This window comes from Ascidiella aspersa, chromosome 1 (assembly GCF_963924565.1).
Source record: "Ascidiella aspersa chromosome 1, kaAscAspe10.2, whole genome shotgun sequence".
Taxonomy (NCBI): domain Eukaryota; kingdom Metazoa; phylum Chordata; class Ascidiacea; order Phlebobranchia; family Ascidiidae; genus Ascidiella; species Ascidiella aspersa.
The window spans coordinates 35787725-35811308 of record NC_139447.1 but is presented as its reverse complement, the minus strand read 5'-3'; the positions used below and the strand labels follow the sequence as shown (position 1 = coordinate 35811308).

General features: G+C 38.9%; 2 protein-coding genes across 2 annotated transcripts in view; both read left to right on the top strand.

Moving 5' to 3' along the window:
* Positions 1-19976, top strand: part of LOC146170280 (ADAMTS-like protein 3) — a 44933-nt gene extending 24957 nt beyond the window's left edge. The window contains exons 6-17 of the mRNA XM_083388076.1: positions 9500-9626; positions 10154-10228; positions 11052-11224; positions 11977-12091; positions 12716-12857; positions 13989-14039; positions 15000-15213; positions 15940-16082; positions 17028-17136; positions 18119-18272; positions 19550-19781; positions 19964-19976. Of these exons, the coding sequence (XP_083244202.1) occupies positions 9500-9626; positions 10154-10228; positions 11052-11224; positions 11977-12091; positions 12716-12857; positions 13989-14039; positions 15000-15213; positions 15940-16082; positions 17028-17136; positions 18119-18272; positions 19550-19781; positions 19964-19976 (1548 nt within the window). The remainder of the gene's footprint in view (positions 1-9499; positions 9627-10153; positions 10229-11051; positions 11225-11976; positions 12092-12715; positions 12858-13988; positions 14040-14999; positions 15214-15939; positions 16083-17027; positions 17137-18118; positions 18273-19549; positions 19782-19963) is intronic.
* A 510-nt stretch (positions 19977-20486) lies between these two features.
* Positions 20487-23584, top strand: part of LOC146170279 (ADAMTS-like protein 1) — a 71764-nt gene continuing 68666 nt past the window's right edge. Inside the window, exon 1 of the mRNA XM_083388070.1 lies at positions 20487-20629. Coding sequence (XP_083244196.1) covers positions 20487-20629 — 143 coding nt within the window. The remainder of the gene's footprint in view (positions 20630-23584) is intronic.

Sequence of the window (23584 nt, the reverse complement as noted above, 5' to 3'; positions counted from 1 at the left end):
TTAGATTGCATTGCCCTGATTCTCTAATCTAGACGTTATTTTGCTTTTGGGTTTGCGCCCCCTTGGTATCATTTGTCAAACCCGTGACCCCTATCTCCGTATTATATGTTATAAAGCTAAAACAAATTTGCTTTTACCGTTACTTTTACTTTAGAATTATCTGCATTATACCGTCAGGATTTACAGATTAGCATAAACAACGCACAGCAGGTGCAAAAAGGTATAATTGAAATGTAAAACTTGCCAGCAGGGTTTTCATAGTAATTCTTTTAAACCGCCAAGTATCCCAACCCTTTCGGTTTAGAAAACCTAAGTCTACCTACAAATACAACTGGAAATATTTTACAATAGGGCATACTGATTTATAGGAAGGACTTAAGTAGGATTTGATTTGTACCTGTGGTGGTGGCCTCATGAATGCAATCACATCAAACATTTTAGTAAAAGAATCATTTAAAAAAACGTGATAATATAGGTTTTATCTTTACTCTTATTTCAAGTGATTCTCCCATTTCTATCAGTTACGCACGAATTTAGAGCTGTACACACAAAAATTACTGAAATACCACGTTTTCCACCGGTATTCTCTTTGAGCGTTTAGCCTTCAGGGATGTCAGTTTCTTCCATTTATCCCCGTTAACGCGGCACGAAACGACACGAAAATAGTCTTTGCGGTGGCCGTAAAACTTCACCTGTGTTTACATCGTGAGCAATTCAAAATTCAAATCACGCCCTTTCGCATCCTTTCCATTGCTACGTCACAGAGGACCTGCTTATGCTTGTGCTGCTGGCGCCGCCAAGGTGGTTAGCATCGAGCAAATTCAATATTTGAGCCGATTCCGGGCGACTTGAAACAGGCCGAAGGACCGGCGCCGTCGCCCCTTTGTCTTCCGTCCCTCAACTTGGCGCCTCAGGCCGACCGCCCCGGGAATTCCCCTGTTCCGCGGCGACACGTGTGCAATCAATCATACTTTTTACGAGCTTTCTGCGGTCTGGAGTTTTGCGAAGAATGGGTCGCAGTTTTTGTGGCCGGTTTCAAAGTCGATGTGCCTGTAGTTTTACCCTGCTAAAATTCATTGCAAATTTGAACCTGCTAAATATTTGCCCGCTACCTTTTAAGTGGCCTGATATCTTATTTAACGTTTTTTCTGGACTTTGTATTTATCCGTGATTCAAATACGTGCTGCTGGGCTGTGGACAAGCATATATCCGAATACCGTGGCTGCTATAATGTTTTTAATCCTTTTTTTCGACTCCTCCACTGCCCGAATACTTGTACTTTAACGCCTTGAAACGGTCGTAGTCATATAACCTGTTGTCAGAAGGGCTAGAAGGGCTAGATCTCAGTGGTTAACATGCACATATGTGTGTTCATGTTCATGGAACCTGTATTCATTCAGAATTGTCTACAAAGTTTAACAGAAGCTGGTACGAGAAATATTATATATTGTGGATGAACACAAATATTATTGCATTGATTTTCCTGAGAAATCTTGGTGTAATTGTGTTATGAACGCAGGGGAACAGCGGCAATGCACATTTTCGTATTTTCACTTTGAGATTTCTATATGTTAAGCCGTTAGTTGATGAAACAATAACATTATTATTATTATTATTATTATTTTTGTTAATATCGGGATCTAAGCCTGCTCCGACATTTCTAGTTGTTGATCTTTTTTCCAAATCATATGATCCGAACAAAACCACGAAGGTTGTAAAAAAGATCTAAAACAACTTTATTCAACAAAAAATAAGAATACTATATAGTTACGCAAAAAAGCATAATCAGTTCTGCTAATTTCTTATTCAAATAGAATATGCCGTTAGCTTTGTCATTCTAATGAATTTAACGTGTATTTAAAAATAGATGTGTTTTAAAGGTTTCCACACGTATAAAATAAAAGTTCGTTATCACATTTCATTATAGGATGACGCTCCCCTACAGGCACAGCAATTTTGGCGAACTTTCAACATTTGTGACCGCATAAATCAAACGCGTTGGTTCAGTGGTTTAGTTGCAATCCTTGGGGGTTCTATTCCCGGCTGAGATACCGCACTGTGCTTGTTGTTACATATAACCTTCATAAACCATAACTTGATAAGATTAGGCAAAGATTGAGTCATTGACTTCTTCAAACTATGCGCTTACATAAGTTTAGCTGGAATTTTTGCCTTCAAAACAGTATTTCCCCCCCAAAAAAATACTGTTTTCTTGGGTCGCCGTGTAATTTAATTGGGTACTGCAGTAGTTTACATAGTTAGGTTTATATTTCTGACCCAGATTTCCTTAAAAGTTGTTAAACCTGTGGGAGAAATACGAATGCATGGTTCACATTATTTTAATTCGAAGTTTATTTATGCCATATTTTATCCTTAGTTTTTATTTATAGAGTTAAATATATTAGTTGATCGCCAAAGCTCGCTGTTATGCTTACGCTTAGAAATACGAAGATTGGCTCATATCAATTAAATTCGAATTTATCAATGCTATTTGTTTTGTGTTTTGTCCCCTCGTAAAAATTTCAGTGGACAGAATCAGTCGTCATAGCTTTGTTGTTATATTTACGCTTAGCAATCGGCCGCAAGAAAAGAACTTTTTTTACAAAAGTGTGGTGTATAGTCACGTATACAAAAGATGGGGTACTCATTGTTTACATCGCAAGGGTTGAGGGGGGTTCAAACCACACACCCCCCCCCCCCGTCAAACTGTCACCACCCCTGACCGGTTTGTAAAGCTCTAAATCATTAATAACGATGCGGTCGTCCTGCTCAAATCATGGCCGTTGCCGGTTCTAGTTGGTCACACCACGCTTTGGTCCGCCATCATTCTCCCTAAATCTGTCGACAGCCGTCTAAAATTGCGGGCGTATGTGTATATATATTCTACGCTGTTAAACCCAAAATAGCCGCGGCGGTGCGGGTGAATTACCTTCATAAAGGGCTAATGAGTTCTATCATGTAATATGAAACTTCCTGTTCCGTTTTTGTGGACTTTAGCTGCATTTTTACTTCTTGGTGAAATTTCTGAAGCAACTAAACAGTGGGGATTCAAAGGGCGATGTGGGCCCCATTTCGCCCGTTAGGACCCCCAAAGGACGCACCCCTGGTGCTCTAGGGCCCTGGCGCGCGCCCAATTAATCAGCGCGGTTTGGGCGTGTCGGCATTTGCACTGGCGAGGCTACAAACACAGCCCAGCGGGCCTAGGCGTTTGGTATGGTGTCCAAACCGGGGCTCGACTTTCATGTTGTGTTTGCCCAAAGCGACGTATACGATAAGCTGCTGGCACGCTACCTGACGCTTAACACTGCGCAAGAGGTGTCTGTACGCAAACAGATTCCCTCCCACGCATGTTGCGACAGATTCGCGTCGATTCCATTCCAATTTATTTCCTTGGAGGCGTGACGTCATTGTGCGTTTGACGTGGCCGTGCGCGCGTAACGCAGGCGATTGCGTAAGAGCGCTTTCCCGCCCACGCAAGTCACGTGATGTGTGGGTAACAGATTCGGTCCCTTAGGAAAACGTGGAGCTTAGTAGAACAGTGGTTCTCAACCGCGGGACCCTGGGGTGCCACTTATAATCCTCAAAAAAAAAATCTTATAAGGGTGCCGCAATCTATTTATTATTTCTGAGGGGGTGCCGCTTGCCATAAAAGGCTGTGAAACTGTAGTAGAACGTTCGTTGCAAGGGAAAGTATATATGCCCAAAGTTTCACAGTAGGAATTTTAAACAAGCGACATCTAAAACCCTGATGCCCCACGTTTGAACCCCCCACCTTTTTCAAGAACCCCTGGATTAGACCATGAACTTAAAAGATGGTTTGCTGTTAAAACTTACTCACAAAACCCCAGTTTGAGAACACGTAACACTGGGTAGGATCTCAAAGGGTCAAACGGCTTGTCGAATCAGGAATATTTCAACTCGGTTTAATATTATTCAATCGCGATCAAATTGTCTTCGTCTCACGAAGTGCTTTGTTGTGTTTGAGGCATTGAAGTTGTCATTTTTGTCTTGTCCGCTCACCAACTATAAATGTGCAGGGAAAAGGGCAAAGTGCAGCCATTTTTGAATCAATCAAAAGCAAAATAAAAAATTGACACTGAGCGAAAATGGACAGGGGAAGACTGTTCCAACGTTTTGCTTTCAGGAATAATACTCCATAGTTTACTGCTCAAAAAACGCTTCTTTCCTTTTTAGTTTCATTCGCGACAAAAATGTCAATGTTGCTCCTATTTTTTGAGCTATTACTGCGACAAATATACAAATACTATCTATTATACACATATCCTAAACGTCGAATCATGCCGGAACGAATCAAAAAGGTTGGGAATTTGTGTTAAAGACTTGACAGCAGCCAATTTTCGTACTTAACAATCCGAAACCCACAAAACCCAAACATGCCTAAAACCAACAATCCCAATGTTTGCCCAGCCTACTGAATAAAAAGCACAGGGGCATGGTCGTACGGAGAAATTCCGCAGTATTTTCCCGCGTATTGTAGAGCAGCGATCCCGATTTAGAAATTGTAAAATCCGCCTTACGTAATCTTTTTGGCTTTTGCGACGAGTCCTCTGGTTGGGAAAGACTTGTAGGCGATTTTTTTCCCTCTGGTTGGGAAGACTTGTAGGCGATTTTTACGGCCTGAAATACATGTGCTCTGCTAAAAGGCATAACAATTAGCACAGGAATATTTCTCATTCACATTTAGAAATGATTCGCTCTTTAAATGAAATTGATTGTAAATAATCAAATGTAATTCTAGTTGACATTCGTTTTTTTAGGAATTCGGTAATTCTAATTATAATCTAATTTGAGAAAACTCGAAATGATCTAATTCTAATCTCATATAATTTGGAAAAACTGAAATGCTCTAATTTGCATTCTAATCTAATTTTAAAAAGCTAAAATAAATCTAGTTGTTCAAGTCTGCATTGTACAGCACCGGTCCCGATTTAGAAGTTGTGAAATCCACCTTACGTAATCTTTTTGGCCACTAGTCAAACCAAGGACCAGAATCGCTAGTCGAACGTCGCAATTTGGACGGGTGACTCGTCTTTCGGTGCCGCTCGCATTCGCGCTGAACTTTGTTAATTGACAATTAATTTGCGGCCGATATATGATTACGTCATGGTATGGTGTGCAACACTTTGTGTCTCAATTCAGAATCCTTGAGTTGTTGCTATATGTCGATTCCGTGATTGTGTTTTGTGACGCCCAATGTATGATTTATTTGCAGTTACGTTACTCGCGCGACTCGCATTGACAGCGGATCAATAGTTGGGACTAATATTGGTCGGGAAATCTTTGCATGTTGCAAGTTGAGATACAAAAGAGATACAACATAAAACAACTGTTGTAGTGAGAACTTTTAATCACAAAACTGGTTTACTAACATTTTTTATCCATTAATTTGTTTTTCTTGTTTATGTACCTTTTCACGGTCAACTTATTTCCTCCGTTTTTGTCATGCAGTTATCGTAGACAGGTACAATTTGTCCTGCAATCAGGTAAAATATTTTTGCGTAGTTTTAATGTAAATGCACACGTAAAACATATTTACAAACAAAACTATACACGAACATGCTTTCGGTCGCTTGTGTTAGTTTGTTATATTTTGCCAGCAAGTCAAAATGCGCAATTGCAAACCTGTTGGAACAAACGCATTGTTTAGGTTAAGGATAAATGTATTGTGGAAAGCTAAAATAACTAAAAAAAAAAAAACATTACATGGGAATTAACGCGCCTTTTGTCAGGTACCTCTCATGCTATACTTACAAAAAATAGGGTTCTACTCAACATCCAGGGCGGCCCAACACTGCACCATTCATAAAACCGGGCGCCCATTCATAAAATTCGCACACTGGCGGACTTACCCGGGGAGGAAAACCCTTAAAATAAAACCACTACACTATTCCGAGGCTCCCCGAGGTTTTTCTTAGAAAGCGCATGACCAAAACATAACAATCGAATTTCGCCTAATAGTAGGTAAACGGCAAACGCGAAATTGCAGTGCCAATTGAATTAGGTCACAGGAGTGCGCGGCAATGAGTTCCTGGATCCCGGCGCCCGGCCCAGCGGAAGGACACGCTTATTTATAGGCCCTTGACTTTTTGCGCTCGCTCGCGCGCGATCTCCGGATTTGTTTTCGACGGATTTCGCGCCGGACGCGACTTCGCGGTTTTTCGCGCTCGTTCGCGGCTTTTCGCCAACGTCCGGCGTAATCCGACGAATTACCAGGGTTTTGTTGTCGCATCTATTTGTTTTGATAAAGCGATGTGTACATTTCTGCGCTTTTTTTCTCCTGGAGTTAAAACCACTTGTAAAATCGTATGTTTTAGGGCTAGTTTTTGTTGGTTATCCCAGATATTCAGATGATTAACGAGTAATTCTCAAATTTACTCGGTTGTAACTTGGCTAATACTCGGACGCAGTTTTTGAAATTACTCGACTAACCTGATAAAATGAAATTGTACTCTGCTCCAAGTTAAAGTAAAATAGTGTCGACTTTTTGTGTTGGCCTGTTTTTTATGGATTGTTAGAAATATATATGTTTTAAAGTGTGACGTCATTATGCTCTATTTGCTTGGCAAGCCGCCACTTATATATAGGAGAACAAAAAGCATGACAATGTTCAGCTGAAGTAAAAGCGAACGTGGTTTCTAAGCAAGCACGACTCTATAATTAACAGACACATTCGCCTTTTACAAATTCGTGCGACATTATTTCGCCGTGTGATTCTCCCTCTTCTAAATGTAAAAGCCACTAAACAAGCCTTAGTTAAGGGTGTCGGATGTGCTTAGAGCAGCCATACAACAAACTTGTGGATGTTCGTGCTTTTAAATCCGCAAGGATAGGCAAACGGTGTTTTAAGGATGTTACTACTTCTTGTCGTGTTCCACGCCTTAAACGAAAATCTCCCGCACGTCGCTTGTCCTTTACCTTGTTTTCCGGATTAAGTCGCTGGTAACAACAACCTGGTTTAAGTTTTGTTTAATACTATCGGTTTTGGCTTAGAATATAAATTGTCGCTAATCTTCTTCCGACGATTTATTGTTTTCTGGTGGCGCTGATGTCACTATATGGCCACATTTTATTGAGCTTTCTTGCTGTTGTTACTATTCTTGCTGTTGTTACTTGTAACTATCATATTATGACAATAGTTGCAACTTCACGGATTTAGTAGTTTTTTAACCTCAATCCGAAATCAATCTTTTTATTCGTGACATAAGTGTTTTTTTCACGACAGATTATTTACAATTATATAAGTCTTTACCGGGCAACGCTTACACAAAATCCCGCCAATAAAGAAATAAGCGTGACTTGCTGTCCGCAATGCTAACTTGCCATAAACGTATATGCGCCATGTTTAAAATTATTTTTGCAGAATTTTAAAATTGCATGTAAGCCCAGTATTTAAACCTCAGATGGATTTGGAAGAACCTTTCATTTTAGTTCCGTTTCACAGCCCCGATTTATACGTACCCTATTGACTTTGGATTCGAAAACGTGCACGCTAACATGCGGAGCTCGTGAAATATTTCCCGACTATTTTCTTCGGTTATCAAGTAATCACGGAATCTTGTGGCTCGCCTTATTCGCGCGGAGATGCCGTGTCTATTTTTGGGCAGTCCCGGTGCGATTTTAAGTGCCCCGCGGGCTGTGGCAAACATACACACCTCACGAACCTATGTGGCTGGGTTTAAGGGAAAGCAAATGCCAAATACGTGCTAATCTACAGTTTTAGCTTGAGTTTCTTTCAAGTTTTGGCATTTTTATTCATTCCAGCGTAGCATGATTACCAAGAGGTATGCCAATGTTGTAGCACTTTTGGGGAAAATTTGGTTGCACCATCTTATCAGTATCCTGAAAAACGAAGATTGTAAAAACACCTTAGCCTCAAATATCGATGGAATCAAATGAGGGTATATTGTATGAAAACAACTGGCAAATTGCATCGCACGTCATACCAAAGCTCTGAATCTATACATTTCTTTAGTATTATGCAAATTGGCTGCACTTTTTGCAGAAGCTATTGGCATAGTCTTCAGAACCAGCGATTAGCGCCGGTACAAATTGGCAGGCGACCTTTACCGCTTCGCGCTTGGCATTTGAAATTACGCCGGCCCTGGCTTAGCAAAACGCCGCAGTGACGGCCCCGCGGTCCCGATGTCTGTTTTTAGCCCCAGGAATGTTTTCACCCTGCGGCCTTTTTAAGTCCTCGGTTGGCGGTTTCAAAGTCGGAAGGCTTAGAACAACCGCCGTGACCTTATTAGCTGGCGAAATGCGTGTTTGTAACTAATTTTAACCCGACAGCTCGTCGACTTGCAATCCTTAATTGCTCTCCCTTACGCACTGTTTTTGTTGATTCAGTAATATGCTGAGTGGCTGTAATTCGGAGAATTCACTTCTTGCTAAAAAAAAACATTTTAAACGTTTCAATTTTCGTCTTGCATATTGCCTCCGATAAAATTGTGTGCAAAACTTGAGATTCATTTTAATAAAGAACACTTAATTTAATCCCAAGATATTAAATCCCAAGATACAAAATGACTTAAGTCCAAGTCAAGTCATTTGTCCAAAAGACTTTAGTCCAGTCAAATCATTCAAAAAAAACTTAAGTAAAATCATTGAAAACAGTGACTAAAGTGCAATTAAGTCAAGCCACTGACTTAAGTAATTACAACACGGGATCACCCAATACACATTAAGAAAGTTCGCACTTATTCAAAATAAAAGTATTTAAATTGAATCTATTTTTATGGTATATTTTATTCCATAATCTTTTCCTTTGCTGCTCTCACCTCAAGACTCTCATTCTTTCTTCCCGGGAACAATAGACGGTTGTTAGTGACTAACACGTTTTAATTTTCTCCCTGCGTACTTCCGTGAGGTTGTAGTTTTAAAGGCAACATTACATTAAAACACAAATTAAAACCCACAGTTGTTTGAAGACGCGGTTTAGGACATTTACTTGACAAGCTATGTGTAAGAATTTAGGTACACTACGCACGGATCTGTAATGTAGCTTGATAATGAATTACAAAGGCGAAAAGTGAGTAGATCGACATCATCTTGATTCAGACGTTTCAATACGAGCTTGCATTATCTTCGAAAATTGACATTAAATGAATGTCTATCTACTCGACCTTTTTGGCTTTGCAATTCATTATCAAGCTATGTCTATGAAGTTTTACCGAATTTGGCGTTATTTCGAACTAAATAGTACAAGTGGTTTCTGTTGTTTTTTGACAAAGACTGAATTTTCGGGCATTTTGATCTAACGCCCACATTTAGAAACAATCCTCTTGTTGTTTCCATTGCTATACCTAACAATTTAGTTTACAACAACGGTTTCAAAGAAACCACTCCCGAGAAATCAGTGGCCCCCTCCCACCCAAAGAAGGGCACCTCCCCCAAAAATAAAAACGGTTTCAAACTACCCCCAGAACGTTGCACAACGAGCTAATATCTAAAGTAACGTGTTTTTTTCGCGCATGCGCAGAGCGTCGGTTGCGACGGGCAACTGGAGAGCGAGGCTCGCTTCGACGTTTGTGGAGTTTGCCGGGGCAAGGGCGACACCTGCCGGCTGGTGACGGGCATCTACACGCCGAAACCTCGCAAGCGACAAGGTGGGTTGTAGTGGCCCTGAATCTGCTTTGTTTGCCTCATATCGGACTATAACCTAATTTAATATACAATGCGGTTACATATATACTTCCACTTTTTTGCATAAGTTGCATTGACTTGTATCCCTACAAAGCTTAAAATGTTTTGCTATTTAATACAGAAAAAAATAGTGTCCAAGACAAAGTTACAATTATTTGCAAAGTAAATAGCTTTGCGCTTACGATAATTTGAAATTTTATGACTCAATTTAATTTTCTCAAATCCTTACAACGACAAAAACTAAAAACTATAGTAAATAGCTGAAAATTTAGCATTAACCACACACGTTTGCCTTGATTTCTCGCGTTTCTTTCATTAAAGCTGTATTTTCATAGTCATACCGTAAAAAATAAAGGCCTACTAGCGTTTTGTTATTAAAAAGTCTGTACTGTTTGTTTTTGTCAAATAAACCGTTTGCTGTAATAGGCAAAGTTTAAACATATTTACCATTGTGGTAGTGATGTCTTACGTTTTTTTTTATCGTCACCAGGTAGTGAGGTTGTGATCAAAGTTCCACAGAACAGTCGCCACATCAGCGTATCTGAGAGGGGCAGTGGACATGTCGGTGGGTTGCCTTGGAGTTTTGCGTCAAATCGAAATGAAATCTCGTAGCCTATTTGACAAACAAGACGTTTGTATTGTGGACATAATTTTATCAATACGTTAATTGGAATATAAACTATTGCAACCTAACAAACACCACTCTTTCCTATATTGATTGATCAACACCAGAAGCTCTACCAGGCTGCTTGACATAAGCTTTGAATAACAGCATGCTAAGAACTTTAAAAGCGTTATTTTGTACGGTCTGGACAAATCATTTGGGTTATAGTTTTGCATGTCCGATATTGAACATTTACTCCTATTCCGATACACGATATTTTGGTGAAAAACTATCGTGATCCTATTCGATACCAAATGACGTCATAACAATCCTCAAACAAGCAAAATAGGTGAAATTAAAACGTTTTAACAGTGAATTTCAGGTTATTTGCTTTACAATTAGGAAATTTAGTTGTTATAACCTACTGTTTTCTTCACCTTTGTACGTAAACTATTTTGCTATATTAACGGATTGGCTTGATACCGCCTTAGTACCGATACTACAACTTGACATCGAGTATCGACTCCGATATTATCAGACATCCCTATATTTGTAATGCTTTGAAATCAAAAGCTTAATTATGCAACACATTTGTTTTGCCGTATAATGATTGTCAAACATTGTTGTGTTCCTACAAAATGTAGGTATATATTTCCTATAATACTCTGTTTAGATAAGCATTTGTTTTTGACAACATAGCCTAAGTCTATACAGAGTCAACAAACATAAAATGAATATATTTTCAACCAACAGTCATCCATTGAACATATATTAATTCAAATAGGGTTGCTTTTGAACGATTCATCTGAGGCCGACTTTATGGTTCCTAACAAGATTCAGAACAAGACAAACGGAGTTTTTAAGACGTCGGGTCTTGTTGTTCAGTACGGACGACTCCGATACGGGAAGGAATATTTCGAAGTACCCGGCCCAGTACCAAAGGATATAAACGTTATGGTAGGTGCCGAGTAAAGGTTAGTCCGTGGAAATCTGAAAGGACTTAATAATGATTGCTTGAGAAGCGCACCGCTTCGAAAAAAATCAGTCAGCAAGGTGTTAAACTTTTAATGTAAATATCCATTTCGCTATTTAAGTAATAGGCATCATCAGTTTATCTGTACAAGTAAAAATAGTAAAAGTATTAAAATGTAAACTAAATAAATAAAATACATCTAAGACTGACATGGACAGAGACAAGAAACCTTTTAATCAAGATGATGTCGATCTACTCGACCTTTTTGGCTTTTGCAATTCATTATCAAGCTACATTACATATCCGTGCACAGTGTACCTTAGAAAGGACTTACTTCTCAAATTGATGTAAACCAGGGCGTTCTTAAGCTGGGGTTAGCGGAATCCTGGGTCCACGAGAAATAGTTACAGAGGCGGCGCAATATTTAAGTCACTGACTGATAATTTAGGCACAGCACGTTCTTTTAGTGGGTTGTAATGATAAAAAATCGTTTGTAAGCTTGGAATGTGTGTTAGGTACTGATTTGATTGCTAAGAGGCTAATCATTTTCTTGTTATTTTTTAGTATTGCTGTGGTTCAAAATTAATTTAATTAATTAAGTCTTCCACTATTGTAAGGAAGCAAAACCGTTTGACATGGTGTAAAAGTTAAAGAACCACATAACGCAAAAATGCCTCGCAAACTTATTGAATTTAATAGCAAAGTCATAGTTTAAAAGTAATCCAATCTACTTCAGGCGATGTACGATGAAAACCTGTGGAAGTACATTCGCTACGAGTTTTACCGCCCGCTCATGCACGCCTGGAAATACGATGAGAGCACCGTCAAATGCACGACAACTTGCGGAGGAGGTAAACTTACCCAACTTGGCGAGAAAATTAATCAAATGTTTACCAAAAAATTAAGGGGAATTACACATCTTTGTACAGATGTTATACATAACATGTTTTATTGCTTCTAATTATTCTACAATAAACTTCAAACCTCTTAGCTCAGTGTTTGTCCAACTTGTTTCACGGCAACCCAAATACTCAGAGAAGTGACAAAATTATCTTCAATGAATTTTAGGGAGCTTAAAAAAACACAAATAAGACAAACAACATTAACTAATTGAAACTTAATTAATATGAGCCTTGCTTTTTAAACCAATATTAATAAATCTAGCAATGTGACTACTGCCATCGGCGACCCATTTTAGGATCGCGACCTATGGGTTGGGAAACACTGTCTTAAGTTCGGTTTAATAAAAAAGATAAAAAAAAATTGTTTATCAATCAATTTTCCCATTTTGGTATAGTTAGGTTTCTTGACTTTTCACACCATCAATAGATGAAAAACTATACCCTTATCAAATTTTGTCGAAACAGTTTTATTCAGCCTATTAAATCGGTCACGGTGTTGTGTAAAAACCACCAGGCGTTGATTAGAATGTTAATTGTGGTGCTACAATCCCGAATTACGTAACGCTTTCCTAGGTCTGCAATTTCTACGCCCGTATTGCTTCGAGCTGATGAGCGGGGAACGCAAGGATTCCAAGTTTTGTCATGAAGAGGGCGTTGTTGAACCTTCTCCTAAAGTTCATCGCTGTAATGTCGAGCAATGTCCAGTCGACAAAAGGTACGATACGCGCGTTAGCCGGCGACTGTAAGCAAAACTTTGGCACAAAACAGCAGCTCCTATACCGCGGGTTCTTAGCTGGGGTTCATCGACCCCTTGGGGGCCAAAATTGAAATATTAGTGTATACATTTAAGGAGTAATCAATTAATCAAAGAAAAGAGTTTACCTAAAGATAAAGATGTATTGAGACCCCATTTTACTTGAATCTTCAGCATTTCTGAAGTCTATTTGATTGTGACGTCAATTTATGACGTCATTCTTGAAAATTTCTTGCCGCGGACCCTTCAAATTTTTTTGCTTCGCATGGACCAGCGTAGGCAAGACATTTTTTAGAGATGACGTCATATATTTACGTCATAGTACAAACAGACTTCAAAAATTTGCTGTTTTCGGTCAAAAAATGTGAAATAAAATAAAGTATATTCAGTGCAAAAACGTTTTATTTTTTACTATAGCCTACTCTTTTCTTTAAAATATATTGCCTAAATATATACCAATAGCTCAATTAGACCTTCTTGGCATCCTAACCTAGTTCAACTACCCCAAGGGAGCCTTTGTTAATAATAATACACTATATGTTGTTATAATAACTAAAATTAAGACCAAGGTTATCAATCTTATTGGTTTCGTGATGAATTTTTGCAAACTTTATTTCACGTCTGGTTTAAATATGGCCATGCTTTTAATTGCAGCCCTGTGCAAGATTAATTTGTTCAAGGCGACTGTAACATCTTCACACGAATGTTTCCTACGATACCCCCTTTACAAAATAAAAGTTCTAAATAAATTAAATTTCCCAGAAATTGTATTGTGTCATGAAAACAAGAATAATATTCAATAATTCATTATTTTTCAACACCTTGTATATTCCTCTTTCATGCCTCCAATGAATATCGCGCTCTGTACTTCTAAGAAGCGCTTGACATTTCAAAGCCAAACTACGGAGGGGCTTGTAATAGCTTGATAAACATACGAACGTGACGCCTTGGCGCTCAACGCGTGATGCGCCGGCCTGTATTTTGTCAAAGTGATGTGCTTTTTCATTACTCTTGTAATATTCGCGCACCTGTTTAACTAAAGTGAAGCCTGGCAGCAACCATAAAGCATTTTTCGCTTTTTGTCCAGCGCAGTTCAACCGGAGGACGAAGCAACATCGTGTTTGAGTACGTCCAACGGATCAAGTAAGTCCATGAGTTGTTACGTCGATTTTTGTTTGACAAATATTACGTCATGTGTGTTTTTTTTTCGGAGCCGCGAAAGGTTTCTTGATTTCCAGCGATAAAAACTGTATGAATTCAAAAATTATAATTCCTCAGTCCATCAGGAAGCAAAACAGCGTCATTAATACGTGCTTTTTGTAGTCGAAGGGTTACCTCGAAAATCTATACAACCCGTAACTCCCGTGCTATTTCATATTTTGTTTCGTGGCCACCAAGTATGGATGGATTAACCATTAAGTAAAATAACCACGTGATTATGGCACCATAGAAATTGTCATAGCCGAATTCAATGGTGCCTCAGTGTTTATTGAAGTAATTCGAGTTGGTCAGGCAACTTGGACCTCATTGGTGGCCCAGTTAAAATACATTTTTGCTTATTTTGTTTGTTTCTTACGTATTATCTTAAACCTAGAAATGTTTGTAGGTATGAGATATGACAAATAAAGGGCACCAATGGCTCAGACTTTAATAGTGTCCCGGTTGAAATAAATTTTGCTCAGTTTTCTTTCTAAAGTATCATCTTAAACGTACCAAAAATATTTGTGGGTATGAAAAACTACATAGGGCACCAAAGTACCAGCCCTCAATGGTGGCCCACTGAAATCAATTTATGCCTATTTTTCGTTCTTAAGTATCATCTTAAACGTGTCTATAAATGTTTGTAGCTATGAGAAACGAAACATGTATAGGGCTCCAAAATTGTTGGTGCTTAGGGCCTAAAAGGCACGATCCGACCCTGCCACCAAGACACACAAAGCCCAATTAAGAAACTCCAGTGTTCTTTTTTCATTTATACTTTGACCTGAGAAAGCACAGTTGTGCGAGAGTTTGTCGAGATTTTAACACAATTTGTCTTCATACAGTGCCACCTGATTCCTCTCTCCAGTGTTCATGTTATCTGATTCCAATCATACGTTTCAGGTGGCAGACCGACCCCTGGACTTACTGTTCAGCCTCTTGTGCCGGTGGCTTCCAGACTCGCACAATGTCCTGCGTGGAAATGATGATTGACGGGAGGGCGTTGGCCACAGTAGACGACAGCCCTTGCCATGACGCCGGCCTCAAAGTGCCTGAAAGCAGAAGATCTTGTAATGAAGACCCATGTCCCACCTGGATGGCTATGCCCTGGACTAGGGTAGGTTTTCTTTTGTAAAGAGTTTTGCAAGACTGTTTAATTGCTTGTGACAACTCCTAAGTGCCTTTTAAGTAATTGTTTTTAAAATGATTTGACTTGTCCCAAATCTTTAGAGCATCTTTAGTCATTAAGTCGAAAAGCTTACCTCGTTTTGGAAGGTTTTCGGCAAATAAACTGTATCACAAATAGTTATGGTAGTAAACAGATCCTTCTGCTAAATAGTCTATGCACACTGTAGTCCATTTTATTGCTGAGCAAAAAATGTGTCGCCTTAAATTGTAAAATAATATACAGTATTTATAGAATACACTAATAACTAATGTTTAAATGGCCCCCATTATACCATAGTGCAGGGGTGGGCAAACTGCGCCTCGTGAGCCACATGCGGCTCTTTTTGTATTGAAATAATTTTGAGGCTCTTTGGTGCTTGTATTTTCTACAAATGGCTCTTCCATTGAATACATGTGCCCACCCCTGCAGTGTGACAACACCTTTAATAGTATGTTTTACTATAATATATATACATTTTTACGCTCATCATAGTCAATCGCTACGGGAAATTGACATGCGCATCACTGTCGTTATCCAAATGGCTCATACTCCTGCTTGAAAACGCGACCTCTCTATATTATAACATATAGACATTTAATTGTGTAAGCCAATCAAGTACACCACTTTAGTCCAGTAAATGAGTAAATCATCCACTTGTTTTGGCTTGCAGTGTAGCGTGACGTGTGGACGCGGTTGGCAGCAGAGAGTCGTGCGGTGCCAGACGTACGACAGCAAACCGTCGAACTCGTGCGACAGAAGAAACCTGCCAGTGGTCAGGAAGGCATGCTTCGTACCAGCAACCTGCTTTGCCCCATCACGTACGTCATGAACAGGGGTTCTTAACCTCATTATGGCCGTGGCCCACTTTTGTTTTTTTGTAATATTCCGTGGCTCCCTCCTTGAAGTACATTTTCCAAATGCTTTGTGGTCCACCAGTTAGCCATGACCCATCGGTTAATAACCAATGTCATAAACCTTATTTTCATCATTGAAGTTGTCGCGACTTTTGTGATTGAAGTTAAAAAATTGTCCTTTCGCAGATAGTAAAAGGTACGTTATTAGCAAACCTTTTATGTCTTGAAATAAACAATCGGTTTTATCAAACCGTTTCAATCTGACCTGAAAGTTTTTTAGGTGACTAAATTTTCAAGACATTTTATTGTTATTAAAAATAGTCTCAAAAGATTAGGTTTCCTAATTTTAATTGTCCATCAGCTTCAAAGGACCCGGAAACTCCTAATTAAAGTCTTTAATCATATGGGCCGAATATTTATTATGGAGACATATCTTGTTTTTGCCGTTATTGTTGTATGGTTTGCTAAGGTATGTTATACACAGATTTTTTTCTGGGACTTAATACAAAAACAATACATCACAATCTTTCGAATTTTTAGACATGACGTAGAGTGTATTTTTTTTTAGTTTGCGCCCCTTGGGACCTTTGATAGGGGAACAAAAAATCGAAAAGATTACGATGTCATAGTTTAAACGCTCACTAGCTATTACTCCTATCTAGTATTAGATATAAATTAGAATTATAAAAACGTGGAAACTGGTTTAATGCAAATGTCAAAACAGCATTCGTTACATTAAGAATCAATAAAAACTGCTTTTCTAGTTGTTAGATTTGAAAAAACAATGGTTTGCCTAAATCAAAAACGATAGCAAAACGGTCGTTGTATAAACTAACTTTATTGCCTTTAATTTTTTCGCATTATAATTTTAATATTTAAAAAACAACTTTCCACTCATTGTTTCCTTAGCCCTGCCTTTGCCAGTAGCGGCCCCCGAAAACCAACAGAGCGATTTAAGCGGTGGGTTCAAATCTGCTTTTCGGGTTGTGGAGATCAGTTCTCTTTCTGCAGAACCAAGGTAAAAAATAAACAAATATTTTTAAAGTTGTTGATTAAAGCACAAACACAAGGCAGTGAATGACCAAATTTAGCTTTGCATTTCACAACTGTTCTTCATTGTAAACGAACATATTTCTGAAAAACATTTTATTTCTTTTCGGCAAAACATTCTTTTTACTCAACCAATATATTTAAGCTAAATTAGTGAGCTAAATTAGTGTTTTTTATGAAGCGGATACCCATGCTTCTTGGAAATAATGGGAAAACCCTTATAATTTCGAAGAAATAAATATTAAAATATCACATTTGAAATGCGTATTTTCAACACTCAAATCATCATACAATACTGCGTACAGCTCACAAGCCTACAAGTTGTTAATTAGACACGGTAAACCTAACATGACGGGATTACTCCGGCTAATATAATTGACCAGCCTATGATTTAATTTTAAAAGATTTTGCTTGCTTTCCCGTTTTACTTTTTACGGACCCAAAGGTCCAAAAATACTCTTCTTTTAAAGGCTACTGTGGTAGAATTTCAACCCACACCTGTCAGTGTGTGACTGTTTTACCGTTTAAATCTGTCGTTTTAAAACGGGATACTACAGGTGTAGCCATGTTATGTTTGCTTGCGATCGCCTGAAATATTTTTAGAGACTCGCGATCGACTGGATCGGCGGAAAAGTCACTTATTAAACATTTTGAACGTTAATTGCATTCCAAGCCAGCCATGGAGGTTAATTTGTTAGGTCAAAGAACGCTTTATTAGGCTTGTCCAGACAACAAATGGTCATTTAAATGTTCGGCTTGTGCCCGACGGCTACTGTAATGACGTAGAACATATTCGACGCAATCAACCAGGTGAAATGTGGTGATCGACGGGTTGGCTACACCCCATTACACCATCGGATCTTAATTCGCCTTCTTTACACCCCAATTTAATAAAAAAAAACAGCACAAACCTTTGTAGATCATTTTCAACCCCGACTTTATTTGTTCAGTTGGTCGCCGGAGTCCTGGGGTCCTTGTTCCGCCAGCTGTGGAGTCGGGGTCACCAGCAGAACGGTGAGGTGCATGGTTATAAGGAGGGGAAGCGGGATTGTGGAGGAGGTGGAGGATTCGGAGTGCCCCGGAGAAATGCCAATATCATCCCAGGTATGGGACTGTAGCGCATGAGGGTGATGCCAATGTTTATTATGACTATTGTTAAGTTCCTTTGACTCTTCATATCTGATTTAGAGGAATCAGGTGGCACTCTATAAAGACAAATTCTATTGAGTTATCGACAAGCTTTTTTCCCCTCTATTTAGAATTAGACAAATACGGCTATTTACATGTTACTACATCGACCCAACACAACTTAGTTTACCAGTCCAATTTATTGCACTCAAAATAGGGCGGTACCTTGTAACAAGACCAGGCTCGACTGACGACCAAGGTAACTCAAAAGCACACAAGTGAGAGTAAGAGGAGAGAGAAATGAGAGAATGCATGGGCTAATACTGCGTAGCGAGGAATGGAAAAAAAGGCACAACGACTCAGCTTACGTCACGGCGATAATATTTTTAATGCTTAGATTTCGCCACTACAAGGCATTTTCTCGTAATTCTTAGTTTTTCATAGCGACCATGGTGTTCAGTGAAACCTTAAAAATATTTTGTGCCCATAATTGTCAGAGCTACACAGATCGTGTATACAGTATATATCAGTGGTTCTCAACTAGGGTGCCACCCTGGAGTGCCAATTGTAATGCTTGCTAAAGGGTGCCAAGGGATATTTGGGAATCTTAAGAATCTGATTGTTGCTCAATTCTTTTTGTTAAGATTGTAGTGGAATATATCCGAAAGGTTGAGAAACACTGGTATATATAAACAGATTTGGTTTATATAACGGTTGTGTTTGTCAAACGAATATTGTCGAAAAATATTTTAACAGCATTGTATTTTCTTCTATCTGAAAGTAACTTACAACTACAGGTTTTTTAAAAATGGATTTTACCTGACATTGTATAATATATGCATAGAAACGCTTGCACCAAGTTTTGTACATCTGAAAATATGCCAATCTACTTTACGGTTACAAGTTAGAGGACATCTAATGGATTTTTAATTTCATACATTGTTTTGCATAGTACTTGCTCTCCTGGTTAGTTATCATTTTTTTAACCGAGATTTGTTATGTGCAATACGCTAAAATGAATATCCGAATACAGAACGTCAAATACACAGACAAGATTTTACATTGTCACCCTATACTATGCCTCTATTGTTTTTGTTCTAGGGATTTAAATCAATCTGTTTTAATTTATCAAAATTTTTTCAACTATAGATTGTTTTACCTTGGCGTAAAATGAATATTTTATTTCTTCGTGGCAGATCTAAAGTCTTTAGGATAAACAGTCGAATTCAATTGGCCTTTTGCTTAACTTACAGCAATGTTCAATGGGTCCCTGTCAATTTTCGCTGCCACCAGTACGTGGAGAGATAACCGACATTGCAGAACATTTCAAATCCACGACAACCCAAGCAACTTCCACAACAACCCAAACATCTTCTACAACGACCCAAACAACTTCCACAACAACCCTAACTCCACAAAACAATTCAACCATCTACGCTTGGAATTATTTGGCCACTTCGCCCTGTACCACTTCCTGTGGGAAAGGTGAGTTTTATGTAATGATAAGTTCAGGTGTACATTTTAGTTGGCCAAGGGGTTACATGGCAGTTTTCAAACACTTGCCTACTGTTCAATCCATGTAGCAATCACCTATTTAAATATGATCACATGTTTGGGTTCCAAAGCGATATAGTTGTTAAACATTGGGTAACGTTCTGTATTTTTAGATGTGTTTTCTAACAATATATATTTGTTAACTAAATTATTTCTTTTTTTGTTTTTACTTTTAAAATGATTAAAACAAATATTTCTAGCTACGTAACTTTCTTCCATATTATCTGTTAACAAAATGTACACCATGATAATTTAAAAGTTTTTACGCTTTCTATTGGTGCAACAAACACCACTTACACCTCTTTCACCACTTTCACCACTTTCACCACTTTCACCACTTTCACCACTTTCACCACTTTCAAGCGATATTGATTTAACCGGCTTAAAAGTTTGCTGGTTAACAAACAAAAACGTTTCTTTCGCACTAATCCAAAGTTTACCATAAAGTTGTCACGTATTACAAAGATATTTATTCGAATTAAGATATACTGACGATGCATTTGTTGGCGAAATATATGCATATATTATATATATATATCTTTTAAGATCTGTTAATTGTGTCTGGCCTGAATTGCTAGCTTTGCTAGAGTATTTTGCTGAATTTCATAGAAATGTTACTTTTCAGGCGTGAAAGTCATGGAGCAGTTCTGCTTCCACGTCAGCACCGACAACTTGGTGGTAAAGGGGCGCTGTGACGTCACACTTAAACTTCCCGCCAAATTCGTGCCGTGCTCTAATTCGCCTTGCTCCACATTGCCACCTAACGTAAACAACACAAGGTGAGTACCAGTCGCTTGAGGGCGTGTTTTACTCGACTTGTGCTCTGTTTGTGCTGCAGTCGATCAGACATTAACATTCCAGGGCGGCTTCTGGCGTTTTGCACAAAGAACGTCGGTCTATTGAATCATGAAAGCAATAAGCGTCAACTCATGCATAATAAAAACCAGGGAAAGTAGGGAGCACTGCTTTCCATTGTTGAAATGAACCTTCTTTTGTCGGAAGGGCTTTGTTAAAAAACATGCTGACAATGAGTTTCTCGTTGAGCAGCTGTAAAAATCACATCTGCGCGGTTTCAGCAGCAAAACAGGTCTGGAGAATTTTGTCTTTATAGGGTTTAGCGGGTTCAGTGTAGATCTTAATCTATGAAATAAGCTGTAATGCGAATACTAGAAGCAATTTTTGTTCTTTAGTTGTAGCTTATTTTGTTCGCTAATCATACAAAATGCCAATCAACGCTGTATCCAGAACCGCCATGGTATCGGATAATCCCGATACTAGGATATGGTATTCGTCGTCGTGCAAGCTAGTAGTTATCAAACATTACTGAGGGGTAAAAAAAACGGAAAAAAAGTGTAAAAATCTTTGAGCGAGTTTCGATGTGCAGCTGTGAAAATTACGGTGGCACTATTTTACCAGCAGAAAAGGTCTGGAGATTTTTTTCTTTATAGGGTTTATTGGGTTTGATGTTGATCATGATTCATGAAATAAGCTGTAATCCGAATACTGATGTTCGCGAGACAATGGTGCCAGTTTCCTGGCCGAATATGGAAGTGCTTCTTGCAGTTGAAACAGGGGCCTTTCCGTCAAAACAAATTGTTTACAAAAGGATCCCCGGTTTGCGTTAAGACAGGTCAAGGGGTCGCTCCTTACCGGACCCACATGGGGCATCGCAAACGATAACAACAACCTGATCGGTCTTGCTCGAATATGCCAAGGAGAAGGCTAGTGTTTTATCTGAAATATTCGTTGTCGATTGTGATGTATTAGCGTCAAGGTAGTTAAGGCAAAAACCATGGACTTGCAGATTTAAAGGAATTTAAGCGTTTAACAGTTAGTCTAAGTGCACTTTAGATCGTAGTTTTAAAATAATTTATTTTTATTTAAGCGTGTCTATTTTAGGTGTATTTCTGTTAAATGGTTGGACACCTAATGTCCGAAGATGCCCTCGCGCCAAAAATAAATGCATGAGCAGTTTTTGTATATACATCATTTATACTTTTAAATGTAATTTTCGCGATTGCCTATTTTATATTTGTTGAGCAGAACTGTGTTTACATGTTTAACACTGCATCTAATTTAAACAACTCGATATTGGTTATCAAAAAAATTGTTAAGGTCATATTAATTCCAAAGATGAAATTCTACGAGTATGGGTTTTTTGTTATCGTTTTGGTAATTTTACGACTTTACCTTCAAATTTGTTTATTATTGCTTTCGTCGTCTCAAGAAAAACGATGTTATGTTGACATATATGCTATAAATTGTCACTTAACTAGCCAACTTTATATCGGTATAACTGCGTATAATTTTGATCTGGCTAGTAAATGAGTAGATTTTACTTGTTTATTGCAGTCACGAATATATAGGCGTGGCTTAATGATCCAACGAAACTTGAAAGAGAAACTTTTGAGTGAATATAATCTTTTGAGTAAATACAACCTTACCACTTATGACACTAATCAAAGAAGGCGTTAAGCAACACATCCAAGATCAAACGCGTTTTCTCAATACGTGCATGTCAGCTGATTATAGAGTCTAATAATAAACCGGCACGAACTTATTCCATCATCCTATATACACCCGCGCGTCAAAACATGCTCCAGTTATAAATCGGTGACGTAAACCTTGGTATAACGTTGGCAAGGCCTGGGATCCTACGCCAACCAGAAGCACAAAGCGTTATTGATGCCAAGTCCAGAACTCTGTCTCTCGCGTACACGTGAGCTTAAGCGAGCTCTTCCACAAAACCTCCGGCCCGGCATGCGATAGGCCTGATGTTTGATCCGTTAAGGAATGTCTGACAGATATGGCGGGCCGGGCACCTTTACCTGGGGCCGCGCGCTGTTTTGTTGTTGTTGGTGTTCACCTTCATGGCGATTCTTCTCTCTTGTTTGCGCGTTTCGCGTCCTGAGCCCCTAAGTAAGTTGCTTGTTTTGGCGACGACGTGACGTTGAACGAAAAAGCGAGATGTTTTTTTCGAGAAAGGTTGTCTCTTCGTAGGTCTCTAAGTGCTCTAGTTTTGAGTGAAAGGGACTGTTTACGTACGATATTGCCGCACAGAGTAAGCTGCGTTTTCACTTAAGATTTTAGGATTCATTTCAGCTTTGAAAAGGAAATTGGACTTATTAGCTCAGTAGTGCAGAAATTGAATAGCTAAGATTAGAATCTTACCTCAGTCTTTTCATGTTTTTTTGTGTTTTTTAGAGGTCAGGATACGGTTATTTTAAGCTGACATTTATCCCTAAAAATATCGGTTTCCGTATCTACGAGATATTGAAAACGGAATAGTTGTTCGCTGAGCATTGCGATTAAAGGTTGCAGTCGGAGTAGAATAAATATCAATAGTATCCACTTTGCGAATTAGCGAATGAATCCCAGTTCCTTTTTTAGCAATCTGTTGTCCTTTGTTTGCTGCGGGCGGCATCGGATCACCTAATAGAGCCATAAGGCCTGACTCAGTGCTACCGTTGTTCGGCGCTTCTTATCGTGGTCTCTCGTCTTTTCAAGTTCACCTGCAGCCTGGATCGAGTTCCCTAATCCCACCGAGTCATCCAGACAGGGTTGCCGGCCATTCGCAACACCATTTTCGGATTTTCATGCCTCAGTTTAATACCGTGATGGTTCTGGGCGCCGACACTTCACATTTTATCGGGATCTGAGCGCGGTAACGTTAGAAGGCAGCACGTTTGGCTCTGGTATAAACAAGACCAAGCTTGTTCGTCGATGGGTTTAGT